Genomic DNA, 12,561 nt, shown 5'->3' on the forward strand with positions numbered 1-12,561 from the left:
AACAGTTCAGCCACTGCTGAGAACGCTGGGTTTTATTGTATTCTTGGGCTCTGCAAGCGGTCTGAAAAAGCCTGGAATCGTTATGTGAGGACCACTTCTCCTGAACAGCGGATCCGCCTGCTCCGGTTGTGTACATTGAACCGCAGAAAAAGAAGAATGTCCGTTGTGGAGGTGTTTTACTTGCGACCGTGTCTTCTGACTCTGTGTCCAACTCTGGGTCAAACGCGTAAAAGGGACAGCGGTGGGGAGACGTGACAAAGCAATGTTTTGATAATGAGTAGCAGTAAATCCACCGCTCTCATTGGCTGGCCAATCACAACACAGTTCTGTCTTCTCGGGTGAGATTTCGGTTTGAAACAGCGCAGCTGACGAGGGCTTCAGTGAGGAGAGATTTCGATCGGCTGGTTTGCAGTAACTAGGAGGTTTTTGACCATAAAAACAAGTTAATGTATGTAAGTAGACCTCCATAACTCCATAACATATGTGCAATATGACCACTCTATGGGAACTTTAATTCAGATTTTGAATGAAATCCACGTCATCCACTTTTTATTAAATGTAAAGCCTTTGTTCAAGGCAATGTGAAGTGAGTTCCACACGGGACAACAATAAAACAGCAAAACAATGCACAATTTTTATGCTTTTCACTGGATGTGAGAGGGTTACTCTGAAACCAGAACATGACGGAGAAAATATATGTCATCTATATGTGCAGTCATCAGTCAAACAGGAGCACAGGGACCGTCTCCAACACCCCTTATCAACGTTGCTATGATTCAAAATATGTCTTCAATGTGTTCCAAAAATGCTATGGATCGCAGAAGTTCAAATCTGTGAATATCTTTCTAACTTTACTTAACAACTTTCAGGTCATGTAACTTTGGTTTTTAATTTTTCACTTTATTTTTTTTTTTTAATGGGACACAGATTCTTAAACTTTACACAAGCCAGTCATACTGTATACTATGTTTTACCAAGTCTTGTAAAGATTTTGTAACTCTCCAAAACAGAAATGTTAGATTTTGAAACTGAAAAAAAATCAGTTTAACCCTTCAACGCCAACATATTTTGAATGAATCAGCAATTAAAAAAAAATGGTTGCATTGTCAAACCAGTCATCATTATGCTCCAAGGAAACCATTTTCAAAGAATATTGTGACATTTAGGGAAAGAGGGTTTTCTTGCAAAGTGGCTATTCCAATCTCTAAAATTTAGTAATGATGGGGCATGGTGAGCTTCTCCCATGTCTCCACTCGTAATGCCTAATAATTACAATAAAAATCCCATAAAAGTCAGTCACCTCATCGTCTGGGCTTCCTATGCACAAACATTACAATAACAGTGATTTTACAGAAGTCTCGGCACGAAACTTTGAACAGGAAACAAGAAAAAAAATTCTCCTTGGAACAGTCAGCAATTATAAAAATACAATATTTTCATATGAAGTACAAAAATCAATCCGTATCCACAACAGGTATTCTCATCCTTATAAAAACTCTTGTCCCCCTCAAAGGACTTTATGTACATTTTTTACATGCTTTTTCAGGTGAGCTGACTGTGTGAATTTTTTGTGACAGTGTGGACAGGAATGTGGTTTCTCCCCAGTGTGGATGTATTTGTGTCTTTTCAGGTTGTTGAGATCTAAAAATCCTTTTCCACAGAATGAGCACCAGTGTCTCTTCTCGCCATTATGCCACCTCAGATGTACATTTAGTTCAACTCTGCGTGTGAATTTCCTTTCACAGAGGTTACACTGGAAGGGTTTTTCTCCAGTGTGTGTTCGTATGTGGGACTCAACATCTCGCCTTGTGAAAAATGATTTGCGGCAGATCTGGCAGACAAAAGGTTTAATCTTCCTGTGCACCATCTGGAGGTGTTTGGAGAGGCTGAAACGGTAGACAAAGCCCTTCCCGCACTCGTGGCAGATATGGATCTTTCCATTGCGGTGCACTCGGCCGTGCCTTTTAAGACTCTTCGAGTCAGGGAAACCTTTCCCACAGAGAGTGCACGAAAAAGGTCGGCATCCTGTATGAAGACTGACATGGCTCTCTAGGGCAGCATTGCTGCTGAGAATGCGTCCACACTCTCCACACTGATTCTTTAACAGACGCCCACCAATGACTGACAAGGGCTCTAATGGTGATACAACAGGTGGTGCTTTGATCGGTATGGGGTTGAGAGGAACACTAGGGAGGTAAACTAGGGAACCTATTTCTTTCTTTACTGGTAACGGCGCTAATGTTCCATCTTTTGTCTGTGTTATGTTGGGAGGAATCCACACAGCTTTAGACTGACATATTTTCATAGTCTCACCACTTGTCTTAGCTCCATTCTGCAGTTTGGCTTGATTAGATTTTTTTAATTTAGCTATCATTTTAGCTGTAGCCATCTTCTTAGCATTCAAGGCTCTTAAATTCTGTTTGGAACTGGCAACACCTTGAATCATTCTGGGTTTCTTGGCAGGAGTGGCTTCGTTAGTCTTTTTTGGACAATCACCATCATCCATTTCAGTTTTAACACTTAGAGATAGATTTTCACTACCTGTGGGTATCCTTATAGGACTCAAACAATCAGATTCTGTTTTAATCGGTCTACAGACTTGGGTCGAAGTAGACCTTGTGTGGCTCACAGAAATCAAATTACTTGATGAAACTTGAAAGCACACACTGGTTTCACTTAAACTACATGCTCCAGGACTAGGAGAGATTTCAGGTTTTTTAATTTTACTAGGCCTTTTAGGACCGACAGCAGTGGATTTAGTCCACTTGGGGCTAGCATCACCTCTAGTCAAACTAATCATCCTTGGGCAAACAGAGGTGGATTTTGCAATTTTATAGCCACTAACACCGCATTTAGTCTTTTTAGGGAAAAGATCGTTTGTTGCACTAAACCTTTGAGGACTAACAGAACTGGGTTCCATCTTTTGGGGGCCTAAACAATCTTGACCTGAACATGATGTCCTTGGACTCTTAGAAGTGGCTTTACTGGTCGATGTTGTACTCCTAGTCGGTTCACTAGGAAGATGTCTCAAGGCATCTTCACTTTGTTTGCTTCTCTGTGGATTTTTGGTGATGGGTTCTTCAGCAGTCTTATTTGGTGGTGCAACATCTTCCTCTACACCTGACTTTTCACTAGTTGTCATCTCTATGTTCTCTAATTTAGGTATCTTAGGACTCACAGTAGTCATATCTGTTTCTGTGCATGGATCTGAGTTTGTTTCATTTTTTCTAGCATGCAAGCGAACTTTGAAGTGACTTCGAAGTCGGGACATCAGGGAGCTTCTCTTGCCACTAGTGCTGGTATCTGCACTAGAATCCTTCTCAGAGGAAGCCTGTGAAGAAGTAAAGAAAAATACATTTAGCAATAAAACAATCTTAAGCAAATTATTTATTCTGCAAGAAAAAAAGAATAATACAGTAACACATAATACAATCAATGTAATTTTTGCTAAAAAAACACTGCTCAATCACTGTTTTTGACATTACATGTTCCTCATTTTTGAATCTTTTTAATTTTGAACAAAATCTGAAAAATGAATAGTTTACTACTGTAGTGGCAAATGACCACCCAAAAAAGGACCTTCCTTGCCACTGTTGCAGGACGTGACATTTCTGACTCATTAAATCCAAGGAAAGGGTGTACAATTGGCATCCAAACATTTATTCCAAAAAGCCTTCAGTTACAAAAAATAAAAAAAGCTCCCATCACATTCACCAGCCTATTAACAAAAAACTAGTCACACCCTACTCATAACTATAATGTCTTCAGACTCACATAGTTTTGAGTAGAATGTGATATTGTTTTTGTTCATATTATGCAGAATGGTAAGTGTGAAACCATTGGTCAATAATGCCAAAGGAAATTGCTTGCGCTAGTTTACCCCAACAATCAGCAACCGTTTTGGTCATTAAAGAAAAATGGAAAAGTAATAGCATGGTAGATAATGGCACAATAAATAAGGGTCAATGACATGACATGCATATTTTTGTGTCCGAGTCCATTATTAAAAAAAAGAAAATATAATAAAATAATTTTAAAGCCGCTAAAATAACTGCAAAACTTTTTACATTTACATTTCCTAAATATCAGGGGGGTGCAACCATAAACATTGGACTTTATTTTGAAGTCAAGAGACAATAGCTGAAAACTGAATGTTGCATCAGCCAGAGACCCTTGGGACTAAGCTAAAATGTTTGTAGATCTACTTTCAACTATATGTAGGATGGTATACTTTCCATGTCAGGTGTAAAACTAGAAAAATGTTATGTTATCATAATCTTTTTTTTTTTTTTTTTAAAGTGGTCTGTTTGAACTGCATGACAAGGGTAGAAAAATAATGCTTGCATCCAAACAGAAGCTGTTTAAATTGAGTTTAGTTGCAATTGTCAGGTGGCACAACCATTAATCAGGTGGCACAACTGCAAGAAATGTCACTATATAATGCTATTCAAAGCTTTAAGTTTATCCTTGACACTTCTAGAATGTTTATTAGTTTTGAATTTAAAGATATTGCACACTTTAAATAATTTTGCATGATAATGTGTAAATTTTAGATGCCACTATCACTATCAAAATTAGCACAGGGCGAGCATTAACAATGATCCAGCTGCAAGGGAAGCATATCTTGCAAAAAGAAAAGAGAGGTAATACATCTAGACGCAAAACAACAGTGAATTTTACGGTTGAAGAACTTTCCAGCAGGTGAAACTGTATGTATTAGATGTTGCATTAGATTTAAATTATTTTAATAACTGTGACAATCAATAGCATATACATTACCTTTTGGGGGGCTTTAATAGCTGGTGTCACTGCCAGCTGTGCCAGGAATTGGGTTTTCGTCATTTGTAAATGAGGGTCCGATGTGTCCATGGATGGAATGGAAGTTAGCATTATGAGGCCAGTTGATCTTTTCTCTTGCGGTGGGGTATTAGATAGTGTACAGTCTTGTGCTACATTTCTGAATAATTCCTCCTCTAAATTAGAGGTAGCTTCACCAGCTGAGGGCATGGTCCTTCTGGGGGTCACTGTAGATATGTCCAAGCCTGCTGAAGATACCGTCGATGATAAAGATGTCTGCATACTCCTGCTGACACATGCCTCTGCCACATTTATGGATGTTTCAGACGATAGCAACATTACCGCTTGAATATTACTTTTATCTTCAGATGTCTGAGGGGTATTAACAGACAGAAAAACAGTTGTTTCTTTTAAATGTGTTACCACTGGCATCTCAGATGGCTTTGTTACTGTGACCACAGAAGATTTGTCTAGTGTGGCTCTGTCTTTCAAAGTGGCCCTGGATTTAGGACATCCATTTCGAAGCATGTCTGAGACAGACACCGTGTCTTTGGTTGATACTGAAACTGGTAGTCTGGTTAATCTGACCACAGGAAAGAGTTTGTTTTCCACTGGAGACAGACGGGATGACCCGGGATACCCAGTTGGAAGCAACATTTTTGAACTGCAACAGGTTTCTTTGGCTGCATTTGTGTCAGAAACAGTTTGTTTGGGTGATCCACAGGTATAACTCACATTATTAATTTGAGATGAAATTGGAGAATTTTCAGCAGTTTGTGCATCCACATGAACAGATAAGTTTTGTGATGAAGAACTCAACTTGGTCGATGACAGTGTCACAGTATCAGCTGGTTCTATTAACTCGTGATTTGTTGTAGGAGCAATAGTTTTTGACTGATGCGAGATGGACTTTGACTGATGTTTCTCAGATGCCACAACTGACAACTCATTTGGGACTACTATCAATTTCCGGCTATGTAGAAAATCTGGCTGCTGGCTTTTTAAGGTGGTGGTCAAACGTGGCGGTATAATAGAAAGCATTTTCTGAGACGTAACATATCTAACTTTCTGAGCAGGAGAGGAAAGTAACGGTGTTCCAACACGCAAACTTGCAGCTGCTGAAGCCGACTGTAAACTTGCAGTAACCACAGTTGATGCAAAACTTAAATGCTGTTTTTTCTGAGGCATGAGTGAGAATCTTGGCACAACACTTATTTTATTAGGTAAGGTGTCGCTGGATTTACTTGGAGTTAAAAGTTTTATCACAGGGCACATCAAACCTTTTGAAGCTACCGATGCTGCTGTCTGTGCTGCAGTGATATTGGATGAAGAAAGAATGAGTACTTCTTGTATGGCAGCCTTAATTTGAATCTGAGCTTCAGTGGTATTGGATGCAGTAACCATGGGCAGTTCTGGTATGGCAGCCTTAATTTGGGTCTGAGCTTCTGTGATATTGGATGCAGTAACCATGGGCAGTTCTGGTATGGCAGCCTTAATTTGGGTCTGAGCTTCAGTGGTATTGGATGCAGTAACCATGGGCAGTTCTGGTATGGCAGCCTTAATTTGGGTCTGAGCTTCAGTGATATTGGATGGAGTAAATATGTGCTGTTCTGGTGTGACATCCTTAATTTGGGTCTGAGCTTCAGTGATACTGGACGCAGTAACCATGGGCAGTTCTGGTATGGCAGCCTTAATTTGGGTCTGAGCATCAGTGATATTGGATGGAGTAACTATGTGCTGTTCCGGTGTGACATCCTTCATTTGGGTCTGAGCTTCAGTGATACTGGATGCAGTAACCATGGGCAGTTCTGTTACGGCAGCATTAATTTGGGTCCGAGCTTCAGTGAAATTGGCTGGAGTTACCATGGGCAGTTCTGGTGTGACATCCTTAATTTGGGGCTGAGCTTCAGTGATACTGAATGGAGTATCCACGGGCAGTTCTGGTGTGACATCCTTAATTTGGGTCTGAGCTTCAGTGATATTGTATTGAGTAACCATGGGTACTTTTTGTATGGCAGCCCTAATTTGGGTCTGAGCTTCAGTGAAACTGAATGGAGTATCCACAGGCAGTTCTGGTATATCAGCCTTAGTTTGGGTTGGAGTTTCAGTGATAATGGATGGAGAAAACATGAGCAGTTCTGGTATGGCAGCCTTAATTTGGGTCTGAGCTTCAGTGGTGTGAGTGGAAAACTGAGGAGTAGGACTTGGTGTCTGCACTGGTGATTGATTTGTGGATGTCTCTGTTATGGGTAGACTGCTTGTAGCCATGGGCATGTCAGTAGGAATTGGCAGTGTTTGTGGCTCAGCTGGTATGCTATCAACAGTTTGTGGGGTATCCAATTGGGGAGCATACTGGGTATATGGTGATGGGGCCAGTCTTTGATTCATGGCTTCAACCATTAGCATTGCATCTTGAAGAGTTACGGAAGAGCAACGTTCTCTGTGCTTAACTGGTGGTAGTTGTGATGTTTCAGGTAGGGGGTTTAATGTTTTACTTGCAGATGAAACCTCTGTGAATAAAGCTTCCTCTTCCATGAATTGTTGAGATCCAGATAGTTTTTCTTTTTCAAAGGAAAATCCATCTGTCAAAGATGACACTGAAGAAGGCAGAGAACCAACCAAAATGTTCCCCATACCTTTAGAAAAAGTGTCAGGTCTTTCCTCTACTGACGGAGCAATACTGGTTAGGCAATACTGGTAAGTCTTCTTAAGCATAACTGGGGATTCTTGTGGACTCCGAAGTATTGTGGTATTTGTTGTATTCACAAAAGACGGGACTTCAACCTCTTCCAATCTTACTGAATCGGTAGATGGTAAGTTCTGTTTTTGCTTTACTGGCCGGCGTACAAGTTTTGCTTTCTTTGGCGGCCTTCCTCGCTTACGGTGAACTGGCTGAGAACTACCGTCACCTTCTGCCATGACTTTTTTTACTTCTTCAAATGTAATCCGTTTATTTTGCGTTGCGTGTCCTTTTATCTGTTCTCTTATGCAATGTGCTCCACATACTTGTTGAGGAACCGTTTGATCATTTATTGACATTTCTTCACACTGTCTGGGGACTGCTATTTGTTGCTCTTTTTCAAGTTCAACCACTGACTGCTGCTCAGCAGTCATCAACGGCTGTTCTTCTGATGTCTTGTAATCTGAAGCATAATTTGCTGTGATGACTGGAGGATGATCTGGTTCAGATGACTCGTTCTGGGATCTTTGAAGATCACTATCCAATGATAGGTCCAAGGTCACATTGTTCTCATCTTTTTCAGGCATCTCTCCAGCTGAAAACACTTGGTTAATGCGAGGCCCTTCATTTTCAGTTCCACCTGAGTACAGTGGTGAAGATAACATGTGGGATAAAAGAATGGAACAAATGAGTTAAGAATTGTAGGATTTTTTAACCTTTTTCAGATGATCAAACTACACTTGGAAAACCAAATTCAGTTTCTCACCTTCAACAGTGGGCTCAACACCCTCCTCCTTTATGGGAGACTCCAAAGAATAATCCTCAGATGGTTCCTGTAGAAAAGTAAAAATATCTTTTAATGTCAAAATGACAACTAGGCATTTTTAACCAAATACATTTGACATGTTTCAACAGAAAAAGTGCAGGTGTTAGTGATAACATTGTTGAATCAGTGATGGCAGAGTTTGATTGTTAATTTACTTTTGTGCTTTTTCCTCATGTGACCCACCAAAAAGGCTGCTGTGAAAAAGGCCCACAAAATAAAACAGACTGCTATAATACCCACATACCTCCTCTTTGAGAGGCGTGAATGCCAGATGAGAATTTTCCTCCCTGTGGCCGTCATAGGTGTGGTCATGCAAACTGTAATTAATCATCTCATTACTGCATTGTTGCTGTACATTTTGCTGTGATGAATATGCCAATGGTTGACTCTGTTCCACCAGCAGGGTGCAGAAAGAAACAAGGTCTGTAAACAAGAAAGAAAAAAGAAAAAAGACATGAGATTTATTTTAACCCTATTCCAATGTTCAAAATAGTGTTATAATACAAACAGCACATTAGGGTTGTCACAATACTACAATTTCAAACTCAATACCGATACCCAGGAAAATACTGGATACCATTTTCAATACCGGAGGAAAAATGACAAAAGACTAAAAGGCAAAACTTTTTAAAATAACATTAAAAGAAAAGAAACATAAAAAACAACACCAACCAGCAACAATTACAACAATATTATCAAGTCGTCTGAGGTAGTGCAAAAATATTAAATACAAATACAAACCAGCAACAATATTATCAAGTTGTTTGAGGTAGTGCAAAAAATAATATCATATAATATATGAATAAAATATATATTATAAGGTAGTGGCAGTGCAAAAAATAATATCATAATATATGAATAAAATATATAATATAAAATAAATATAAAAATTAGAATCCCAATTGTCGTTACAATGAAGGGACCAGTGTGTGCGTGAGAGAGGCACCGTCTACAGTCTGATAGCTGTAGGAGTGCCTGAACCGCCCCGCTCTGCACCTGGGGAGTGAGCCTCTGGCTGAAGGTGCTCTAATTAGCAATAGCTGCAAGCTGCTAATGTTGGCTTATTTAACTTAATTAGTATTTTTTTCCTCTCTCCGTCTATTTATGTGTACATAGAAATATCTATCTGTATTAGGTATGGAGCCAATCCGATCCAGATGGTTCCCATACAGATGGATCGGAAATGTGAAAAATGGGTTAGCTTAGCGTTTTCAAACGATATGCCATGTTTGTAGTAGCGCTGTGAAAAGCAAACTGTTGCTTGCAAAGTTTGCATTCCACTTTTTTACCGTCATCTACTTTTGAAAATGCTGCCACACTGCTGATGTCTTTGACATGCGACAGGAGGACTGACTGTAGCCTCAAATGAAAAGCTAAAAATTCACGTCTAATTAATGGCAAACACTAATCTGTCTGTCGCTCGTGAGCCACAGAGCGACAACAACCCACTGGGCTGGACTAAACCAAAATAGTGGAAAACAAGGGGGGTGTTCTCTGAATACACGCTGTTACCTGTGAAACATGGGTGCTCTAAAACACCCCTATTAGCACTTGGTACTTTACTCCTAAAGAAATTCACCATAAAAAAATAATAATTAAAAAAAAATATATGTATTCGACCAATCACAATTTTGGTCGAGCCAGAGCGTGTCAACCAATTAGTCGACCAGTCAACTTTGACTTTGCGAATCGGCCAATGCTGATACACCTATAAAAACGCAAATGTGAGCCCGATACATCTACTGGTAATATTTTAACCTCTTCTTCACGGTTGCCCCGGTACCAGCAGCAACAAAAGCATCATAAAACCATGTCTAACTTTAACAGACACAGACATGCTGCATACCCACAGAAAGGTCAGAAACTCAGCTAAAAGGTCATATAAACCATTCTTATGTTCACGAAACACAGTTAAAACACTGACGGATCAAACCAGCAGGAGCGGAAAAAAAACGTTACAGCGCACACATTAAAGAGTGTCAGCGTGATTATGTAAACAAAGAAAGCATGCGTCGACTGGACAGCGGAGAACCCACAGATTCCAGCAGTACCATTTTTATCACTCTACGACCAAGATTTACGGATCCAGCCCAAAAATAAGAGCAAAACAACTGACTTTCAAGAAATACAAGCAGAAATGTTGTCTTACCTTTGCCGTTTATCAAAACAAGTTATTTCCACCGGAACAAAATCACTTCTAATGAAGAACTACACTTTACAGCATGCTTCAGGAACAAATCCCAGCCTGATTGATCATTACAGAGCGAAATTAGATTGATCTGATTAGAGAAAGGCGAATGTCCGCACTCGCTAATGAAGTGATTCACACGCATTTGGAGACCAGGGTCCGATTCTACCGGTTTAGAGGTTTAAAACAAGCTGTCACCCTAATTGACCAAGGTAAGCCAGAGCTATGGCGCTGCGTAACTGAAGACGCTGCAGAGTCACAGAGTTGTTATTACGCACCGCACAGGGAGCATCGATTTACAGCGAGTTATCATAGTTTTTTTTTTTTCAAAACAAGTTCTTTTTAGACCTGTAGTGACATATAAATAAAATTAAATGGGTTTTTAATAATTTGATACCTAAGAAATCTATAATGGCACAGATGGTGCCAAAAGAGAGAACGTCTAGACATCTCTTTACTAAAACCTCTGTAATTTCACTCTGCTTCATTTCAGCAGCATCAGACTTTGCACAGCTCATGTCCACGTTACTTGACCTCCATGTGTTTTTAAGCTCCTACTGCATATTTTAAAGGTGATATTTGCTTTAAAATGCAATATTTTTTTAGGCAAGAGAAAAAAATCCTTCAGTTATGCAATGTTCCATGTACATGACTCTGACACATTGGCATCTACAGTGAAACTACCACCAGCTAACACCTCTGTTATCTGTCATTTGATACCAAGATAATTTACATAGAGCTTCTAACTGCAGAGATTTACTCTATTTAGTTTGGGCATGTCATTTTCGAACATGGACTCCAAAAAGAGGGTCAGGGAAGAAGTGGTTAATAGATCTTTTTGGTGAGAAATAATAGACTTTGAGAGATTTTATGTGGTGAGTGCTGTGTGTCCAGACAAACAATGTTTTAAGTGCACAGGAGTAGGGGTTTCATGGCTGGGGGTCAAATATCTAATGGGGTACAGGACTGTGAAAAGTTTGGGAACCGCTGGGCTAGAGGAACAGCTGTGGAGAAGACCCACTTTAGGACTGACGAAAAAAGACGACCTTCATGCTTGGGCAGCTAAATATTCCATCTCATTGTTCCCCTGTTCAATAGCACTAGCTTATAGAGAGATACAGTGCCAAACAAAAAGTAGGGACTGACTGAAAAACATCTATACATATTTGGTTGACAGCTAACTGGTCAATCGTCAGTTAAAGGCTGAAAATATATTATGCTAATTTATTTTGGTGATCCAAAAACTGCAATGACTGATCGAAAGAATACATTTAATAAAATGTATTTTCATCAAGGATTCACTGAAGTGTTCTCTTTGAGTAATCTTGTTGACAAACATAGAAAACGACAACAGTTTACTGGCTATAACGTTAAGGTCACACCCTTAACACCATCATTGGAACACACTGCCACACTTCCGTTAGCATAGTAGCTTAGTATGGTTTCCCTTCTATTGTCGACCACACGCTCTACGGTTAGGATTTGCCAGTGAGATCTACAGACTGCTGTATACATATAATATGACACAAATACACTGTACATGTAAATCACCACGTATAATTATCACATGAACAAATTACATGAATTATTTCAGACATCAACACTCACCACACTGAACAGCAGTGTCCCTTTTCTCTGAGCGGCGGTTGAGAACGAGAGCAGGCTCGCTTATTATTCTTGTGTAAACAGGCGTTTGGTTTTTCCAATTCTCATACTGGCTACATCTTGTTTTCAGGTCGTCGTTCTCCTTCTTCATTTTGGATAGTTCTGCCTTCAGTTCGTTGACCATAGTTTCGAAAAGTTTGGTGGTCTCTGCCACTGCGGTCTTCAGCATACTCTCCATGACGGAGGCATACTTGCTCTGGAAATCGTCTGCGGACATTTCTGCGCTTTACTACACCGTTCGGCCGAGCTTCGTTTTCGCTGTGAGTTCACGCCGGACGGTGGAATTAATCAAGTGTTATTGAAAACACTGCTTCAACAAGGCCTCTTCCAGTGAACACTCGCGCTCTCTCTGTGTGACGCACGTCGGCTCAGCTGAAGAAGGGAGTTGAGCATCACATCCGGTGA

The 12,561-nt window shown here is 40.0% G+C and overlaps 1 protein-coding gene across 1 annotated transcript; it reads right to left on the reverse strand.

Moving 5' to 3' along the window:
* Positions 1-980: 980 nt before the first annotated feature.
* LOC310943672 (uncharacterized protein) lies at positions 981-12,373 on the reverse strand (the record flags this gene model as incomplete). Its single annotated transcript, XM_083909308.1, has 5 exons — positions 981-2,479; positions 6,142-8,117; positions 8,244-8,310; positions 8,548-8,726; positions 12,100-12,373. 5 exons carry the CDS (start codon positions 12,371-12,373, stop codon positions 1,508-1,510), a joined length of 3,468 nt encoding a protein of 1,155 aa, XP_083765434.1. The 3' UTR covers positions 981-1,507.
* Between the last annotated feature and the right edge of the window lie 188 nt (positions 12,374-12,561).

Source organism: Microchirus variegatus, assembly GCF_963457635.1.
Source record: "Microchirus variegatus genome assembly, chromosome: 23".
NCBI classification, from domain to species: domain Eukaryota; kingdom Metazoa; phylum Chordata; class Actinopteri; order Pleuronectiformes; family Soleidae; genus Microchirus; species Microchirus variegatus.